The 19,923-nt window shown below is 57.0% G+C and overlaps 2 protein-coding genes across 2 annotated transcripts; both read left to right on the top strand.

Annotated features, from left to right (window-relative positions):
• Positions 1-17: 17 nt before the first annotated feature.
• Positions 18-2,610, top strand: ssa12 (uncharacterized protein; the record flags this gene model as incomplete). Its single annotated transcript, XM_002953906.1, has 7 exons — positions 18-172; positions 405-479; positions 711-978; positions 1,139-1,225; positions 1,494-1,543; positions 1,803-1,927; positions 2,309-2,610. 7 exons carry the CDS (start codon positions 18-20, stop codon positions 2,569-2,571), a joined length of 1,023 nt encoding a protein of 340 aa, XP_002953952.1. The 3' UTR covers positions 2,572-2,610.
• An 11,156-nt stretch (positions 2,611-13,766) lies between these two features.
• Positions 13,767-19,905, top strand: VOLCADRAFT_106209 (uncharacterized protein; the record flags this gene model as incomplete). The annotated part of the gene is made up of 12 exons (XM_002953907.1): positions 13,767-13,787; positions 13,864-13,900; positions 14,347-14,510; positions 14,733-14,888; positions 15,206-15,269; positions 16,125-16,313; positions 16,664-16,903; positions 17,030-17,067; positions 17,212-17,359; positions 17,871-18,037; positions 19,523-19,558; positions 19,876-19,905. The coding sequence occupies 12 exons, from the start codon at positions 13,767-13,769 to the stop codon at positions 19,903-19,905; spliced, it is 1,290 nt and encodes a 429-aa protein (XP_002953953.1).
• Positions 19,906-19,923: the final 18 nt, after the last annotated feature.

Consider the following 19,923-nt stretch of genomic DNA (forward strand, 5'->3'; position numbering starts at 1 on the left):
TTTTCCCTACAGCTACAATGGAAGGCGTGCTTAACACAGCTCAGACTATCCTCACCGGATACGATGTAACACTTCAAAGGCAGATACGCAGCGAAGAGCGGGCATGGAGAGCGGAGGACCTGGCGTACCGGCAGCACGAGCGCGAGCTAGCCCGCCAGGAGCAGCAGTTCATGTAGGCCAACGATGCGGGGAGCATGCATACCCTATACAGGGGAATACGGCAGTAAATATTGGCCATAAGCATGCCACCACGGTGACCGCTAGTGCGGCCCGCAACCCGTCGTCGCCCCTTGGCCCCTCCACGCCAACACTGCTACGACTTTGAGATTACCGCATTACGGGGTATGCCGACGCAGTTGGCCGCATCTTAATAGTCTTGTTTGTGGTGCTTTCCTATCTGTCAGGCTGGAGGAGAGAGCTTTCCTTGCAACGCAAATTCAACAGGCACACTTGGACAATGCCAGGGCCCTGTGGCAGCGGTGAGGCGCCTGGGCACCAGCTGCTGCCAACAGAATAGGCACTTGCGCATTCCTTCCTTTGGTGATGGTAAATGAAATGCATCTGGTCAACGTCGGAGCGCTTTGTGTGGATTATCCTAATACTTTGCGGACTCCATTCCTATGCATATTGAAGCTACATCTCTGATACACGCCAATTCCGTCATTCCCACATCCGGCCGACCATCTATGAGAGCTCGCCGCCGCATGCAGATTTGTCAATCGCAACCGGGCGGAGGTTCAGGAGAAGGCCGAGCAGCTTAAGGCGCTAAGTGCGCTGGCAGCGCTCCTTGCGGGATTCGCGCTTGTTAGGTACGTGGAGCATCGTGTTCGGGTTTTGGGCACACATGCTGTGCATGATCCCTGTGCCGATGATAATCGCCGCTACCCGAAGTGCAGTTTCTTAGAGTTCCAGTTCGTCGTCGACGCCAACTACAACCGCGCCTTGCTGCCGCTGTTCGCCCTGACTACAAGTATAACGGTACAGCCCTCGCAATCGCGTATCTGAATGTGGCCGTGGCGGCCCTGTTCGTGAGCTGTCCACGTTGCGGCCTTGGGGCATCTGGCTTGCGTTGCAACATTAGAAAGTAAACATACAGCGCAAATGTTGCGCGGTGTTGAACGCGTCTTATGATGCGCAGGTAGGGGTTGAAGTTGCGGCGGTGGTACTCTGCAGCCTTATGCTGGCGAGCATCATGCGGATTGGGAAGATGTATGTCAATGAGCAGGTGCGCTGCGGTCTTAGGCAAATTGCCTGTGCCATACGGTCCTTGCTTTCGCCACCCGTCGGGTGCACGTTGACTGGCCGGTGCTGTGAGGCAATCGTGAGGGGGGCCCATGGTCGGGTTCAGCAGCCAAGCCCATGCTTCTGGTCAGCCACGTCGTTCGATGCAGCCCTCTTAGGAGCCCTTGTGCACCATTCTTATCGTGCGGGCGTTGTAAATGCTGGCAATCAGCTGTTGCCTCACCGCTGCTGTCGATGCGGGTTGTATGCAGGAAGAGGCAGAGTTCATGCATCGGTGCCAGATCTTCATCACACAATATCGGTGGGTCGGGCAGTCGCGCGGCACCGATCCTAAACGCTCACGGCGCCAAGAGGCAACACGGGCATGCTAGGAGTAATCGTTGTAGACCTTCACGTATGTGCAAGTACTGTGTTCATTGCCTGGGGTTGGGAAAGCCAGCAATGGGTTCATTGCCATAGGCGATCTGCGGAACAGATGGCAGCCACTTGGCTGATGTCGCCGGTCAGAAGGTCCCCTAGCGATGAACGATTCCGCTCTTATGCAACAGCCCTGGTAACAGGCCACCAGCACCCTCGCGGACCTTTTCTGCTTACTGGGCTCACCGTTGTGAGAAGGAATGGAGCACAGCGTTCCGGCTCTTCTCCATCGGGGCTCCCTGCTTCTTCATTAACCTGGCACTTGCTGGTGCGTATCGTGTTCAATGGCAGGCGCGTAATGTGGTAAAGGACCTAAGTTGTCCGTGGTGCTGTTTAGCTATTCATGCACGCGTTTCGTAGTTGTATGCTGCGTTGTCAAACATATAACTGTTGTGCGGAACGCTTGTCGAATGTTGGACCTGGTAGGATGGGCGCGGTCGTTGAGATTAGTGTTTGACTAGTATGCGTGATTGGTACCCAGGAATGTACTGGACGGAAGGCATGTTCCTGCTCCCGCGGCGCACTAACAATGCTGCCAGGCCCCGGCGCGTTGGGGTTGGCATTGGCCTCCTGGTCAGGTCATTTTCCTTTTCTCAAGGCTTGGGCATAGAACTTCCCAAGCACGCCTTCCCCTGGCCTCCCTTGCCAGGCTGGATTAAGTTCCACCAAGCGCCAACTCCCACGGCTGCCGGCCTTGTGACCTGTTGCATGGGCATCGCGCTCCTTTGGAACCTGTACACGCACCGCAAGTGGGGCAAGTACCTACTGCAGGACGAAGCAGCAGAACAGGTGACACACGGATGCGTGCGGCGGCGAATGTTCTACCAATTTCCATTACCGGTTGCGCCAGACTGCACGTGTATAATGGGCCGGCTTCTAGTACTCCCTCAGCCAATCAGCGGGTGTTTGTAGAGGGCCCACTAACGCTAAAGGAGGACGCACTGGAGCGTTTGCTTGTGAAGGATAATGGCCCAAGGCGCCAGTTGTCGAGGATTACGCTTGCGTGGTATTCCTTGATGGACAGCTTACAACCCTGCATGATCGGGCCTCTTAAAACAGGACGCTGGGCTTCGCTTCTTGCAGCCACCTATAGGCCTTCCCTTCGACTGGCATCTACCCTCGACGGATGTCTCACTGGATCTGGCGCATGGGGCTACGCGGCATCCCCGGGACACAGGTAGCCCTCAAGCCTCGGCGTTTGCGGACCCACAAGAAGCTGGCACCGTCGACGATAGCTCTGTGCCGGGATCTGGGGCCGTCCGAAACGAAAGGAATTCAACGGCAGTCGGCAGTTGCTCCCGGCCTCTTGGAGCAAATCCTCCAATCGGTTAATGACCCATTACAACTTAATCCGTTAACTTTGAGGTTCACTGGCTGCGCAAGCTCGTAGTAGGGGATACTGATTTTTCAGCTAAAGGCGCGCGCATTGCCTCCAATCGAGGTGTCAGGATGTCAGCGTTACTATGTGCGGACAAGCTCCTGGGCTTGGGCTTTGGTCTCCTGAAGCTTCGTCGGTTGTGTTGTAACGCTGTTTTTTTCGCCGAGCTTTCCTACTGTGTAAGATGAGGACGTTTTATTTGTAGGGCATGCTATTAAACTTTCTCCTGTCTTACTATATAAAACGTGCCCCTGCTTCCAGTAGCCAACAACCCAAAAAGTGAAAAGCGCCCTCGTGCATAGGGAATCACATCTCTTTCTTTGCAGAACACTGGGATGTCGCAAGAGCGTCAGTTGCATCGTTTGTGTGCGACTGTGTTGGCGGTTTTATTGGCATGTCAGCACCTGCAGGCCGTTGCCCCCCAAGCCCAACGTCTGCCAATGGTTGTGATACATAAGCCACAATAAAGTTGCCCTGAGCTTGTTGCTAGCTGTGCTCACCGTGCTAGGAGGAATAATGGTAGTACTGTCGCGTAAACTCATTGACAATGTACGTGCAAGTATCTTAAGTTAGCACAAAACATGTCCAGGATTTCTAATCTCTTATTCGTAGGATAAGTTCAATAGTAGGAGGGACGTCAAAAAGAAAAGAGCAATAGTACGGAAAGTTGGCATCTCCGTTGCATGCAGTGACCTCGTCACGGACAACATGCGAAGTTAATGCTCCCCTCCTAAAAGTGATGCCACGCATGTGGGGAAGGCGCGACGGCTCAAAACCTCTAAAGGCACGTGCTACTTCGTGTTAGGCGAAGTCGTCCTCGCCCTGACCTCGGCGCCTGGGTCCCTGCATAGGTTGCAGCTAGCATGCTCATCAAGGCTTAAGAGCTGTGCCGGTGATCGGTTTGGCACTACGCAACCGGGCGGGGTGCAGGAACCTCGGCCTCGCTTACTTGCTCGCGCCTTCCCCTTTCATCTTTGCATTTGGGGTAGGTGAAAAGCCATTTTAGATGTTTTTTGTTTTTGGTGACTTTTGGGGCTTGAAGTGGTTCGCGCGCTGCCAGCGCAACAACGCACGAACCATGACAGACTGCCACCGGTGACCATGCCGCGAGTTGGCCCATGCTCATATGCATGGAACGGGGCTACCTTAATATGCTGCCATTGCTTCGAAGCAGCTTGTGAAGTCTTCCTCTAGGTCGACTACCACATTCGCGTCGTGCAGGCAGTCAGAGCACCCCACCAAACGCGACGGGCATGGCGTGTGTACAACCCATGCACATTTTGGACGATGGTGATGCTATCTTTTTTGGCGACGGGGACCTTTTTGGCAACTCCGTCCCGTGCCTCGCGGGAGAACTTGAACTCCAGGTTCAGTCCTACGAAGGCGCCGGGTAAGCTCTCAAATATCAACGCACTGAAGCTAGACGCGGGAAAACACTCCTTGACATGGACGACGTACGTGACAGGGACGTCCCCGTGGGCGACTCCTCCGAGGGAAAATCGTTCTCCTTGACCAAGGACTCGGGTGGGAGTAGCTTGAGCGCCTTAGCTGCGGCGGATTTTGGGAACCCGGACTTCATGGACAACGTCAGCTTGGACGACCTGGGTGAGGCTACTGACCTGACCGTGGTGCATATCTGTGGTCTGCATGAGCAGCAGTTTTCATGCTCTCTCTCCGAATTGTTTTGCTATGACCCACCACCGATTCTTGGTATTCCTCTCACCACTCCTCGCAGCCGCGGCCGACCATTATGGACACACGCTCTGCGGGAGGCAGTCAACTGCGGACTCGACCGCTGCGGCTGACAGCGGTCGCCAGCTGGAAGCATGCAACCAATGGTGAGACATTCGCTGTTATTGCCGCTGTGACCTGACACGGTGCGACCTGTTCACCGTATTGCGTGATTGCCTGAGCGCGTGCGTCTAAGCGATGCCAGCGACGCTGGTAGTGTTCGGCCGCCGATTCGCGCAGCTGCCCATGCACCCAGAAAAACCCATGAATGCATAGGTAGGTAAGAGGTCCCGCTTGTTTTCGCTCATGCAGCACTTGGGTACTGGTGCCTCTACCCCGGACCCTGGCTTGTGTAAAAAAATTATATCTCCACTGGTTTTGTTCCACCCACAGGACTGGTGCCGGTGCTGATACTGGTGTGGTGAAGCTCCAATCCAAACAGGGTTTGACGGGTGGTCAGGACGGATACGGCCATGCGGGGCAGGAGAGCAGCGACTGTGATATGAGCCACACACATGGCGACGGGGAGAGTTCCGGCGTGGGCCCGGGGAAGAGCGTGGCGCTGGGCTCTTCGCACAGCGAGGCGTCAGAGGATAACACCGCGGGTAGGCGGGGAGGCTTACGGCTCGCCCTCGTACGTGTCTGCATGCAGGGGTTGTTTGCCTTGAGGCTTGGTATGGTTCATGGACGCTCCTTCGCCCATGCCTTGTGATACGCAGTGTAGCCGTCTAGGGATTCTTTGTCAGGATTCGTGGATAGGCTGACGTGATGTTACTGGAATTTTGGTGATTTTATTGAGGGGATGGGCCGCTCTGCTTTCCTCGGGCAACCGGAAGCTATGCTGCGAAAGATCATATTGGGGTTGAACCACATTGAGAAGAGGCGCTTGCAAATGTTATGTATTCTTGGCAGCGGAAAGTACGATACATTTGAGCCTAGCGTGCTCGATGCCTTGCCTTGTTATCCTGGAGTCGCGCTGGTGACGCGGGCTGGTGATTAGAATTGGGTACCGGACCAAGACCGACCCAGGACATCTTACCCTATACCGCCATGCAAGCGACCATACATGCACCTGAGCAGCGTGCGTGCTCATAGCTGCACACCATGTTAGCTATCTGGCGTTAACTGAACGTCCTAACTTCTGTTCACGCGGTCATTGTTTGCGTGGAGATAAACTACGCGAGGCCCTGGTACGAGCATTTGGGTCTAGTTTACCTATAATGGCTGCGCTAACGGCGGCGTCGGTTCCTTCTGCTTTCAGGCGTTGCACCAGGTGCCACGTCGGGCCGAGATGAGGAGCACATCAGCATGCCGAACTATGGACTGAGCCTGTCCCGGCTTACCCACAGCGGCGCGCAGACGGCACCGCTTGCGGGCGCCGTTATTAAAGTGCGGCAGACGCAATCGCGAACAACACATATAGAGCAGGACAAGCAGTTACAGCCACAGCAGCAGCAGCAGCAGCTACAAACAGTAGAGGCAGGAGAGCAGCAGCGACAAGAGCAACCGGTCCAGCAGACGGCTGCGGGCGAACTGCAGCGTGGACAAAGGACGCGCGCGTTCAGTGTCGACAACTTTGCACTGATCGGAGGCGGCACCGCCGCCGCTACCGGCGGCGAGGGCGGCTCCTCCTCCGCCTGTATGGACTCTACGGCCGCAGCGGAAGGGTTGCGGCGTGCACACGTCTACCGCTCCTACAGTTACGTCGCTCCTGACACACTGCCCATGGACTTTTCGCTCGGCTGCGGAAACTCGGTTGGCGGCCATTTCACCTTAGGCTCCCGCGGCCGCTGCGCGAGCCTTAACGAGACCCAGTTGCGCCGGCACTGGCTGCAAGAGGGCGAGTTGCTTACCCCTCAACTGCCTCCCAGCGTTAGTGAGCTCGAGTTGCTAGAGCTGCCCGAGGACTCGATCCCCATACGGCCCTCAGCAACTGGGACCTTATTGGGTCAGCGCCTGGAGCAGCAGCTCCAGGACGAGCACCAGCAGTCCGCTGCGTGCGGCATGATGTCGGGTTCCGGAGCCAGGTCGGCAGGATCAGGCCTCGTGCAGTTCAAGGGAAGTGGCGGCAGTAGTGGGACTGGCGCAACCCAGCCGGGCGTGTCAGTCACTGTGAAGCGCAAAATCATAACGTCGCCCAGCCCCTTACAATATCCCAGGTCGACCAAGACCCGGCAATCGGCAGCGTCCGCTGCCGGAGCTGCCGCGCCTGGTGCGACGCTGAAGGGTCAGAGCCCGAAGCGCGTCAAGGTCAGCGGCGCGGTGCCGCCCTGGCAGGACGGCACAGCAGGCGCTGCACCATCGAGTGCGGGCTTACTTGCAGGCTGGCACCCGCCGCGGCCTACGGCAAACTCGGGTGCCATGAAAACGGTGCGCAGTGTGCCCGCAAATATGAACAGCTATCTGGACGGTGTGGAGGTCACGGTCCAACCGCTGAATCCACCAGGCTCCTCGAGCACCCCGAACAGCTCAGATGCTAGCGTTGCGTCGGCGTCGACGACGCATCCGGGCTTTGCGGCGCGCGGCCCATTCTTTGACCCGACGCTGGCGCTGTCTGCCCTAGCGGGGCCTTTTGGAAAGGGCGTCAAATCGAAGGCCGCTGGGCAAGTGCAGGCGCCTGGGTTGCCGCCAGGCGTGGGGATGAGCCCCATGGTTGGCTCGTTCGCGGCGGTGATGGTGGGACCTGACGGTGAGGTGGTATGCTTTGGCGCAGGCGTCTGTGGGGGAATTACCTGACCGTACAGATGCGGGCAATGGCTCCTGCGTGCCGTCCTATGTGCTCTTTTGGTGGGTTAATCTGGTCTGCAATCCGAAGCACGCATCGCAGCTACGCAGCGGCATTCGAGCAACACCTGGTTTGTCCTCTGGCTGCGCGATTTGTGATTATGCCGCCTGGACGCGTGCCTTGAATGAACTTGTTTGTCGGCATGTATATCCTGGCGTTCAAATCCATTGTGGTTGGAGTGGATTGTAAAGCAAGTCGTATGGATGGCCCAAATTGGCCACCTGCAGGCAAGCGCCTTGGTCCGCTGCCGTCTGTGCCCAAGCCCCGCAAGCGTGCGTCTCCCAACGGCAACCCGCCCAAGGCGCCGGCACCCAATCCCAACGGACATTGCTGTACGCAGTGTGGAACTCAGGTGAGAGCGGCTCTGCCACACAGGTGATGTGCGGCGCCTAGGAAGCAGAGGGACGGGCAGGGGTGGGGTTGCTAGTCATTGGGACAGCGGCGATGACACATGAGGTTCGTTGACCGGGGAACGAACCTCTGTCTGGATATGTTTTCTGGGTCTTGTGGACGGGATGGAAAGGGATGAGACTGGAGCATGCCACATGGCATGCCTTATGATAGCCTTTGTCATTTACTTGCATCGGGTAGTGTTTGTTGCCTTACTGCACAAGGCCGTGCCCGGCGCGAGCCAGGAAAAAAGGCCGTCCTTTCTGCACAAAGCAGGTCAAGCCAATCTGGTGTTGCGTAAAGGGAAGAGGGGGTTGCACGATGATGACGCATGTTAGGCGAATGGTGTTGAGCGAATGGTGATGACATAGTTTCCAGCGCGCCACAGCTTTAGCACCGACCAGAAACGTTATCGTACGTACGTGTGATGGAAGCTCCAGCCAGTGGACGGACTGACAACCGATTACCTCTTCCTGGTGCCTCGTTCGCCCCCCGGGCCCTGTACCAACCCCGCAGACCACACCCGTGTGGCGAGCTGGCCCTCATGGACCGAAGACGCTGTGCAACGCCTGCGGTGTGCGCTACATGAAGGTAGCCAAGGGCAATGTGGCGCCGACACCCCGGAGACAGCAGCACTAGGCACGTCAGCTTTTGTGTCACGTATGCCGCTGATGTCGGCAGCAAACAGCCACACTCTAATAATGTCAGCTGGCCACTGCTGCTGCAGCTGCTCTGCTCCCGTGCTCTCGAACCGGTCGGTAATGATGCCTCATGTGCGTGTCTCAAGTTTGCTTAAGATGGAGGTAGGTTTCCTTGTTGTGCTGCACCAGGGCTACTTTTTACCAATCCTCTCATGCGGCTACTTGGCTGTAATGTGAAGCGCCGGTCAGGGGGCCTTTGGGTCTGAACTCGTATGTGCGTTGGGTTTATCGGTTGGGTTATCGGGGTTGTTGAAGCCGTGGTGGAATGGTGATTGGGGCACTGGCCACGGCGATGGCTCGTGCCCCGGGCTGTGCGTCCTCCAGCCCTTCGCGGTAAGGGCTGGGAAGGGCTGGTTGCCACATTGTGCACTGGCCCCTCGCCTCGCCCACTGCAAGCGCTGGGGTGCGACGTGGGTCTTGTAAGCTGCCAGTGGCGAAGGGAGATGAACCGCAATTGATTTCAGGTGTTGCCTGCCCTGACATGGAACAAGGCACCTTGTCAAAGGATTAGGAACTGCATTGTATGATGAGAAGAGATGATATTGCTAAGCTGTTAACGGGCTTCATTCTCATTGGGCCATCGTAAGCGAGTGACGGGATTGGGATATGGTGACGTGGGGTTTGGAAAGGCAAGGGGGAAAAGGAAGTCGTGTGGGAGCTGTGGGCCGTGGGGATGGATGAGGCGTGTGGGCCATTAATAGTGGGGGCCAGCTTTTTAAGTATTAACCCACTGAGGTTCTGCTAAGCGGGTAGGAAAGGAGAGGAGAGATGTGGCTGTTGCTGGGGATAGCTAGATTATGGAGGAGGGCAGGGGATGGGCAGCCTATCGTGTGATAGTCGTTGTTGTTGTTTGGCGGTGCGGGTGAGGCATGCGTGTGATGTGGGGGCGGTAGCGCTCGCCGGAGGGGTGCGTAGTTCCAGGAGGTGATGGTGAGGGGTGTCTTTGGATGCAGTTGACCATCACCCTCTGGCAGCGATCGTCCTCCCTTGTATGGCGTATCCGTGGTTACTGCTCGGTGCTAGTTAATGATGGCGGCCGTTGTGCTGGTGCTAAGTTTTTGTGGTCAATCCAACGAAAGGTCATGTGCGGATGCTGGTGGTGGTAATGGTCTGTTGGTTCGGGTCGCCATGTCCCTCTAGAGAGGATATATGTATGCTGTGAACAACCCCGTACAGAGTGCGGGGACGGATGCGACCTCTGGTCCCGTGCGCACCGTGCAGGGCCGACGATGTCTTGCCAGATTACATTTCGTATGTGCGGCGCCATGCGCGGCTCACCGCTGCGACGTGCTGCTGATTAGGGAGTCGTACCTGATGCGAACACGCAGGACCCGGGGAAATGGCTAAGATCGGGATTGTCAGGTCAGGCCCGGCAGTCTTGGCGCTGGGATGGGGTGCCTATTGAGAGACCCGTCGCTTATGGGTATCGTATTGGTATCAATCAGGACCGTTTTCCGTTTTGTTTTGCCTTTTCTTATAACTTAAAAGCACAACAATATCACGCTCCAACTCACTCGGCATGTGCAATTGCGGCGCCGGGTTTCCGAATGCCCCCCCTGATGTGCCGTGACGACGGGCATATGATTGCCTTGCACCGGAAGGGCTGGAGTGGTTGACTGGGACCACACCCGCGGCTTTTGCAACGGTGTCACCTGTCTGTCTGTCTGCGCTGCCTACAAATTGGCGCTGGTCTCCTCCACCGCGGCACTAAATCGCGGACGTGTGAGCGCCAGGCCCTTGACCACCCTGTGGGGCAAGAGGGCGGTAGGACGGCACATGGCGGCCCTGTCGTTACTCGCTGCCTGGTGGGTGATTCGGCATTATGATGCCCAGTAGGGCATGCTGGGCAGCAGGGAGTTGTGGTGTGGAGACCCGGCCGGTCGTGCGGCTTTCCGGTAATCGGCATTGCACTCGTGGTTACCGACAAAGGAGGGGGCAGAGGCTGCATTGGCTTTTAGCGCGATGGAAGGAGGAAGGGGGATTGCTAGACCTGGAATGGACGCGAGTTGTGGTGCCTGCTGCCTGTTGCAGGGAAGCACGGCTGCGGGGGCGGGGGAAAGGATAGTGAGTGGGTGCATGGAAAGGCCGAAGCAACGCGGCTTACTTGTACAACCCCTTGGAGGTGGCTCTGAAGGGGGCAGCGGCGGTGCAGGAGCAATGCATGGGAGCACGGGAGCATGCATGCGCTCTAAAGCGCCTCGGACTGAAATCTTGATATGCACGTGCGTGTTCGGTCCTGTGCCGCACTCTTGGGGAACGGTCGCCGCGAGCGTGCTTAAGGCGGTGCGGGAGGTTGGGCGACGTCGACTCGACACCATGACAGATGTGACATGAGGAGAGGGCAGGGACTCTTTCTCTTGCGAGAGGCGCTCTGATCTCTTGGCTGTGCAATTTTGAAAGTGGCATTTCTGTGTGCGTGTGTGTTCTGTGTTAAATACCTTCGGCGCTGAGACGGTAGAGGGGGGCCTGCAGAGGTGTTATGGGCACGGCTCATTCCCCCCGCACACATACGGTCAGCGATGGTGTCTTTTCCGTCGCTTTGCCTTTGCGTGTTACAATTGCGCCAGCACTGTTTCGTTACGCTGCTGCTTGTTTCGTTAGTTTGTTTGGGTTTGCTTTGTGTGGGGGAATGGATGAGCGTGTGCGCCTGCCGTCGGCCTTGTGCGTTCGCATGTATGTCTGTCTCGATGGCCATGTTCTCATCGGCGTCAAACGGTCAACCCGTCGGCAGTTGGCTTGGAGGCCGTTTGGCTGCTGCTGTCGTATCCTTCTGTAGTGCATTTTTGTACTATGGAGCCTCCTGTGCTTCCTGTGCTCTGGCACCCTGCTGTCCTGGCGGTGTTTGCCGCCGGGTGCAAGCATGTGCCTGTGTGTGCGTGGTCCCCCTGCAGTTTAGATGCTCTGTGCAATATGCTGGGCGATAATGATGTTTTGTTTGTACTCCCGAAGAATTTACCGTTCCGTCCTTTCCATGATGTGTATCCGCAGCCGTTCTCGTGGTGATATACCGGTTCGGTGCGGCCTGAGGAGTGCTAAAGTTAGCCAAGGCAACAGACGGCATGCAATTCTGTTTAGCGGTGCTATCCATGGTGGCCACATCAGGGCCAGGGCTACCGCAAGGAAAGAATAATTGGTGACTGGCCTGCGCATTTTACCTGTGGCCACCAAAGATTGCATCAGAAGATGATGTTGATTTACATTCTGTTTGTTCTGGTGCTGTTTTCCTGTGGATGGGTGTGGCCCTCGGCTGCTTTTCATGAGATGATTGGTGCCTGCCTGGGGAGTGGAGGTGCTGTGGGGCGTTAGCGACGCTGCAGAGCAAATGCGCGCCTGGCAATGGATGAGACGTGTGAAAAGGATGTAGATTTGCGCAGGTTACTGCCCCCAGGCAGCAAGCCAGCCAGGGAGACGCGGGATCAGCCAGCGAAGTAGGGGTTCGCTGTCACCTCCCTTACGGTACAGGCAGCACCGAAGTGCCTGAGGCATCAAAGGGCGCTAGCCGAGCCTCTCCTGTCAGGTGTCCAGCACTTCAGTGGCCGGCAAAAGAACACATTCCGACGAAAGCGGGGAGATTCATTTGGACCCCGGGTCGTCATTACCATCGCCAAAGTGGCTGTGCGCCGTGGCTATGCGAGTCAGAGCCGAGAGACGACGCCAATTTAGAAGCCGACAGAAACTGAAGCGCAACCGACATTAAGATGGTGATAGGTAAAGTCGAAATTGTGCTCATGCTCATTAGGGAACTGTCGGTACAGACCGCATGACTCAACATTTTTTGGAAGGTAAGCTGCAACCCATAGATAAAAGGACACCGCGTTCAACTAACTCCTACTGAGGCATAACGGCGGTAAATCATGAGGAGGACGCTCAGTGAGGGTTAGGAAGGTAGCTCACACTGCGCGCGAACGCTATTGCTTTCCTACAGCAAGCCAGTGGTCCCGTGGACTGCTTAAAGATTGGACAGACGAGGTTGAACTAGCACAAATCTAATGTTGCGGTACTGGTAAATCCTCATCGGGTTTCTGCAGGGGCGTTTGTCCATGGTACGATGCTAGTTGGATTGGGTGTTATGGTATTGCAAATGGCCAGCTCCTCGCTTATCTTGCCCCTCCCTTTTCGCTGTCAGCCTTAGTGCCTGTCCTGTTCGGGCTTACCAAAACCCAAAATGAGTCTCCTCGGGCCTCACTGCCTCAAAGCAGCGTCCGGATACATTGGCTTTCCAATGTTATCGGCACGCTTGCACACCTCCAGTTGCCTTCACTCCTAGCCTTTACTGCAAGACACGCACAGACAGAAGTGGACCTGCAAACATATCAAAATGCTGAGTAGAATGTGCTAAGCGAACTACGTGCACATGCTTTCCAACCGTCACCCAACTCTCACCAACGAACTTCCGACGCCCTACCTGGTCGATCACACTTTCCTGGTAGAGGTTAGTACCTGCATTAGAATCAGCACAGACCTGACATGATCGTTTCAAGGTTTCCTGGGGATTTGGCTTGGAGACGAAGGCGGAAATTGTCTTTGCGCCAGAGAAAGGTGGAGATAGAGCCGTGGTCGTTAGTACTGCAGGGGATATGGAGGCGATAACTGCAATTTGCCAATTTAGCGTCAGCTCGCAATGGGCATTCTGAACTCCGTAGGTATTTGAATATGCAACAAGCGTTGCAGCGACAACTGACGAGCGAACTTGAGCAAGCGTTTCTTATCCTATGCCCGAGTACTAGATCCTAGTGCACGGTAAATTGTAGTTACAGTATTGCATTTGTAAATATTCATGCAATGCAGCTTCGTCGGTGTCCGCTTGGGCAGCGTGTCGGCCATGGCCTTCATAGTCGTCGCCGCACGATTGCGCGAGCGGCGACGCAAACCGTGACGCAGCAAACAGCAGTCATCCCTGAGCAGTCAGCGACGCCGCGCTCTTTGTTCTACAAAGCTATTGTCTTTGGTAAGCGACCGCCCAAACCAACACTTACAGTACGCATCGTCCTTGAGGCAGCCCGTTTTTGTAGCCCTTATCGCGTAATAAGGCGCGTTTGATCTAACCTAATATCATGAGTCGAAATCTTAACGAATCTTGCTCAACCACCTCGTATCTGGCTTTCTCCCAAGCTGTGCAGACATGGATGGGACTTTGACCGAGGTAGGCCCTGGGGGAGGATGCCCAAGAAGACGCAATAGATCAGCGCCCATTTCCATATGCTTAAACCCACGCGCAGGCACACATCGACTTTGCGGACATGCGCGCTAGGACAGGTGCGTTCTTGCACACCCATAATCCGTGCGCCACGGCAACTCCGTGCGCTCTGGCGCCTTTATCCATCCCTTGGGCTCCCACTACTCCCGGATAATCCATTAGCCAGAAAAATCATGCAGAGCCACTTCTTTCGCCAAGCTTCCGATGTCCTTCATGCCGTGAGACAGCCGTACCTGCCCGCTCGTTGCTTGTGCCATTCTGGGGCTATAGCGGCGCACCGATTCTGTAAGGCACAAAGCAGCTTTCCACGATGGCATGAGGCCAACATTGGGGCCTGAGAATCCCGCTGCCCGAGCGCGGCAGAGTGAATCAAGATCCGCTTGGTTCCATAAGGGACCATAGCTCCCTGTCACGCGCCTGGAACGCCTCAAAAATTGTCCAGCCTCCTGATTCTTTCGCCTTATCGCAATCCCTAACCCCCCGGCCCCGGCCCTGGGCCCTGCAGGCATTCCCGTGGGCGACCTATTCACCGTGATGGAGTCCTGGGGCCAGGACTCCCGTATCCTGGCTGCTATGACCACCATCCTGCAAATCGAGGAGCAGGCAGCCAGGGCCGTGAGTGCCAAACCCGGACTGCTGCAGCTGCTACAGCTGATTAAGGACCACAAGGTAGGGAGGGAAGCAAGGGAGAGGCTTTACGTACGGCAGGAGGGTAGATCACCACTGGCTAGTTGGGTGATTGGTTCGTTGATTGGTTGGTTGGTTGGTTTATTAGTTGGTAGTTAGAGCGAGGCAAACTAGGCATGGGTTGGGCAGGTGGGGCTGTGATGGCGTGTAGATGCGGCTTTTAAAGCGGATTTTTCTTAATTCCCTTCCAACCCGTGGATGCAGGTGCCTGTGGCGCTGGTGACACGAAACACATCGGACAGCGTGGCCGCTTTCTTCCGCATCATAGGGCCCGAGTGGTCCGGGCTGTTTTCGCAAGTGCTTACACGCGAGTTCAAGTACGTGAAACCCGACAGACGGCTGCTGGTTCACGTGGCGCAGGTGGGTTGGTTGAGGGTTCGGTTGGCTGAGGGGTTAGTTGGTGGGAGTGGGGACTCCTTACAAGGGAGAGAGCACCTGGGTTGGATTCGGGTGGTGGAAAAGAGGTAAGGAGGGAGGAGTGTGCAACTTGACCACCTGTGGGGTTTGGAAGGCGTCACCTACCTAGGGTAGAGGAAGGAAGAGCGAACACGAAGCACCGTCGGTTACACCCTGTCCTGGTTTGCTGTTGCAGTTTGTGATTTACCTGCAGCCCATCCATTTTGCCGAAATGCATGAAATGTAACGGTCCATTGTCATTCCGATGACTCAACGCACAGGCGTGGGGCATAAATCCGGCCGACATGCTGATGGTGGGGGATTCGTTTGAGGACGTGGAGTGCGGTAATGCCAGCGGAGCGGCCAGCTGTCTTATCGCAGGCAAGTCGCTGTGCAGCGGTGTAGGAGCTGAGTGGGTCTTGGTTGACTGATTGGGTGGCTAGCTAATATCCGCGGGCATGTGTGTATGTATGTACGCATGCATGCATAACGGTTGACATGGATGGGTGACTGGGTGATTGGATACCTGGCTGGCTCGTGCTGCATTCGTATATTAGCAGTGTATTGTTTTTGCTGGTAAGTGACGGTCCTATGGCCTACTGTTCTACTGCCCGGCCTAGCAGCCACACCCGTCGAAGCGGGCTCTCTGGTGCTGCAGCGGGAGCAATGCAGCAACAGTATTATTGGGGATCTCCGCCCATGCAGCTCGCCCACCATACGGAGCAATGCGCTGCCACCTATCGCGCTAGGGCAAATCAGTCGGATCCCTGTGCTGCTGCAAACTTGCTACTCCCGCATTCTACTCCTCACAACTTTCCATCGGACATGCTGATGGGACAACAGCGCCCACACCACGTAAAATGACCCTCTGCAAATTCAACCCTCGACGTCCGCACGGGAATGCCTCTCACCCTCAGTCCCTAATGCGGCTGGGTTTTTTTTGTCCCCTTAATCTCAGCTTTTGGCTGGGTTTACGTCTTCGTGGACATCCGCAGTTCACCCTCAGAGTCCACCTGCTGAAGGGGGCCCCCTGGTGGCCTCCTGGGGTTGGGTCGCGCCTGGTCCCCCGCCTCCTTTCGTGACCCTACCGATGTCAACCCAACTGCACGGCTAGTTCTGTTTTTGTGCATATCCGCTTTACCCAGCCCCTACTCCGCTCCACTCCACGCGGCTCCCGCCCCCGGCCCCGCCTCCCATCAGGTGGGGGCAATGAGAAGCCGGGCACCGTAGTGCAGCCCCCGCCGGGCGCAGTGGCCACTTTCTCTGTGGGGGGCCTCGGCGAGCTGGCGGAGCGGCTGGCATTGGCTGGGGAGAAGGGCTCTCAGGCGGCGGGGGTGGCGCTGGGCTGGCCAGCGCGGCTGGCAGCGGGCGAGGTGATCGGCGCAGAGGGTAAGTGTGTGACGGATGCATTGCTGGGTGGCTGGGTGCGATTCCTCGGAACCGACTGATTAAGTTAAGAGGCCTCCCGGACCTGCACGCCACCGCGCCAGCCGGACCTCACAGCCTCTGAAACAACGGCAACTCCCCCTCGAAACCCGTCCCTCTCTTCAACCCCTCCCTTTGTTTGGGGCTCGATCCCTTCGCCATCGGCCACCTCTGGTCCGTTTTTCAGTCTCTTGCTTCCCTGCACCTCCCTTCCTTACCCCTCTCACACACCATTCACTCCTCTTTTACTTTAGCTCGTTTTCCCGTCTTGCACTGCCTTCTTTCACCCTCTGCACGACTCTCCTTCTCGCCAGGTGCCCCTGCCCCCGGTCTGGACTATCTGGACTGGCTGGCAGCGCTGGGCGTTATCCGCTGTGCGCCTTGTTCCTTCCCCCGCATGGGCCGTGCGGCGGGCGGACTGGCCAGCTGCCAAGACGCAGAGTGGGGCGACCAGCTGCTGCACGTGTTCTGCGGTGCCGGGGCGCTTACCAAGCTGCTGGCCAGCCAGGGGCTGCAGGCGAGTGGAGTGGTTCACATTGTGCCGCGAGGTTGGGGTGAGGGGAGGGGAGGGGAGGGGAGGGGAGGGGAGGGGAGGGGAGGGGAGGGGAGAGGAGGGGATCAGCCAAGAGATGGTGTTCATGCCTCTACCTCCATCCCCTCTTGGTCAGCCCGCCCCGCAGCGCACGTCGTTGCTTCGTCCTTACGCAATCCCTGCCTGGTCCACTGAGTCGGCCGCGTTGCATGTATCGTCTGTCTCGCGTCGCCCCGTGTCATGCCGTGGTGGTTTATGCCTTTTTCCTTGTGTTGCTATATGTTACTGTGTGATGATGTTGCTGTGCGGGCTGGTGGTGGGCGTGAGCAGGTGTGGGCCGTGGATGCGGACGTGGAGGCGGCCCGGAAGCGCGGCCTGCGCGCAACACCCTTCTCCGGCGCTGCTCTGGGTCCCGGCTGCCTGGACGACGTCCTGACTGAGGCCCCCGAGGGCGGCTTCGATTGTGTACTGCTGGACGGTGAGAGCCCCTCGTACATACATCAAGGCGGGGAGTGGGAAGATGTCAGGGATGGGGATGACGAACACTGTGGACCGTACTCGGCGTTCCAGCCCCGCTCTAGGCTGCCAGCTGACCTGGTCTTCATCCATTTTTATCTAGTTGGCCTCAAAACTGAGGTGCCCTTATCCCTGGGGAGCACATCATCCTGTCCGAATTTTTCTCCAAACAATACGCCACATGCGCATGTGTGCTCGCTTGTCTTTTAGGTTCATCTGAAGCCTAAAACACGTAACAGCTGTAATATGCTAATGCCCAGCGGCCTGCACAGGGAAATCCTGCAGCCAAGGCCCTGGTGGGTCTCCGCGCTTTTCGTGCCTTGAGCACATGTTCGCGCCCGGTTGGGTGTAGATTTCGATTGGGCTAGGACCGCTTTCCTCCCCTTTGCACTGCTGCCGTCGCCCTCCTCTTGACACTGTCATAATCCCCTCATCGCTCCCTCTTTTATCGCCTTACTCACCCGTGCATGCAGGCTCCCACATGAGCGCCACGCAGCGGGCCAGCTGGTGGACGCACGGGTCGCTGCGTTCGCTGCTGCCGGTGCTGGCGCCAGGCGCCCGGCTGTGCGTGCAGGTGCCGCTGCTAGACTCCCTCAACCCCGCTGCCGTGCTGTCGTCCATGTGCAGTATCGGCCTGGAGGTACGGCATTGGCGCATTGCGGCGCCGCAGCCGGGCTGCGCCGACGAGCTGGCTTGCAGCCAGCAGCTGGAGATTGTAGCCATAATGACGAAATAGAGCAAGTGGTTGGCCCCTTGCCATGCATTCGCGTGTACACTGGTGCATCGTGGTGGTGGCGGTGGTGGTGTGTGAGGTAACGGAGGAGTATCCTGCGGGGGAGCCAACCACCGGCCCCGCGGCTCCCGTACAGTGCCCAGAACGGTGTGGGGCTGCGCTATGCTGTGTTGTGCTGTGCTGGTGTGTTTGAGCCACCATGCAGGGCAGCATGCTGGCATCGAAGCGGCGAAGGCGAGAGCGTAGCAATGCTGAAATGCTTTCTTTCGGTTGAGGACGAGAACGAGGATGATGTGAATGAGGGAGGGTGGTGGTAGTGGCGTGTATACAGAGGTTGTTGGACCAGATAATGCCTGGAGTATCAGGGTTGGCCTTTGAGATTGCAGGTGAGGATACGCAGAGCTCGGCACCTTGCTCGTTTTTCGTTAGTTCGTTTGTTTATATCAAGACGGAAAAAGGGCGAATGGCAGTGTATGTATCTGCTGGTTGGTAAGCATATATGCAGAGCGCGCGCGGCGGCGGCGGACTGGCTGCGGGTAGTGTGGGCAAGTACTGTGTGCACATAGGGGCATGCTGAGGTGCGCGTGAGTGTTTTCCCGCGTGGCTAGGAGTGGCGGCTGGCGAGGCCGCTTTGTTGGGGACCCAACAAGGCGGCTGGCGATGTGGCTTTGTTTGGCCGCTTTGTTGTTTTGAGGGATCGCAGAGGCCCGGACCATGGCCTATGTGATGGCTGTGGGAGGTGCGGTATAGCAGGTGCTGCGGAGCCTGGGGTTGGCGGGCTGAAGCGCGTGCCTACTAGGTCAGCGCTGATGGGTTAACGCCGCATGCCGGAGCTTTCAACTACATGAGAGGTGACCGGAGCGGTCCGGGGCTAAATGGCTGTCGGTTCCTCACCAGCGCCAACGATATCCTGCGTCGAATGCTATAGCGCGATGTAACCAGGAAGCCTGCGAGAGAGGATGAGGGGGCGCACTTTCGAGTATTTTCTTAAACTGGGAAGCTGAGGCCACGGTTCGGACCTTATGGTTTGGCTCCCCTTTCCGTTGACTTGCCGTGGTCAGTGATCTGTGGAGTGAACGAGAAAGCCGCGTACCGTGTCTTGCAGTGTACACCTCCTTAGTACGGAGCACATGCTTGGGGGCAGGAGCACTCGGCATGAAGCGCCTCCCGGGGGGGAGCGCCCCCTGTCCTGGGGACCCCAGGATTGTCCAAGTGCCTCTCGTGTACCTCTGCGCCCCTGCTTCCGAAACCCAAGTGTCCGCCCTGACAGTAAAGATATATGTGAATCTAACAGCCGTCGAAGCAGGGCCAACGGGCGATAAAATCATCCGGCTTGCACCTGCATCGAGAGCCCATAGGCCTGCGGATCCGGTGGCCTTGTTGCTGCCCTAGGGCGAGGACTTGCGGGCTGGGCAGTGCCTCGGGCAGGTGCGCTTCCTTGTAGAATTTATCGCGGATACTGATTCGCTGCCTTTCCTTTCCTTAAACTAACTGACAGTTTTCTACGTGAAGCGTTGAAAACTAAGGTTTTCTGCGAATACGGAGTGTCTTTGCCGTATGGCGTACGAGCCAGTGTGGCTCTTGTGTCGCGGCACGCGACAGTGTTGGCTAATTCGGGTTGTTCGTAGCTACGTTTGGGTGCTGCCGTGAAGCGGTTGGTCTGTAGGCCTTGGTGATCCGCTTCGTGGTAGTGTGCCCTCACCCGGCCCTACCCTTTCACGAAGACGTTCTTTCCTTGCGTGCAGGTACTTGTTTGTAACGTAGTCTTCGCATGAAAACAGCAAACAAATAGT

Source organism: Volvox carteri, assembly GCF_000143455.1.
Source record: "Volvox carteri f. nagariensis unplaced genomic scaffold VOLCAscaffold_39, whole genome shotgun sequence".
NCBI lineage: Eukaryota > Viridiplantae > Chlorophyta > Chlorophyceae > Chlamydomonadales > Volvocaceae > Volvox > Volvox carteri.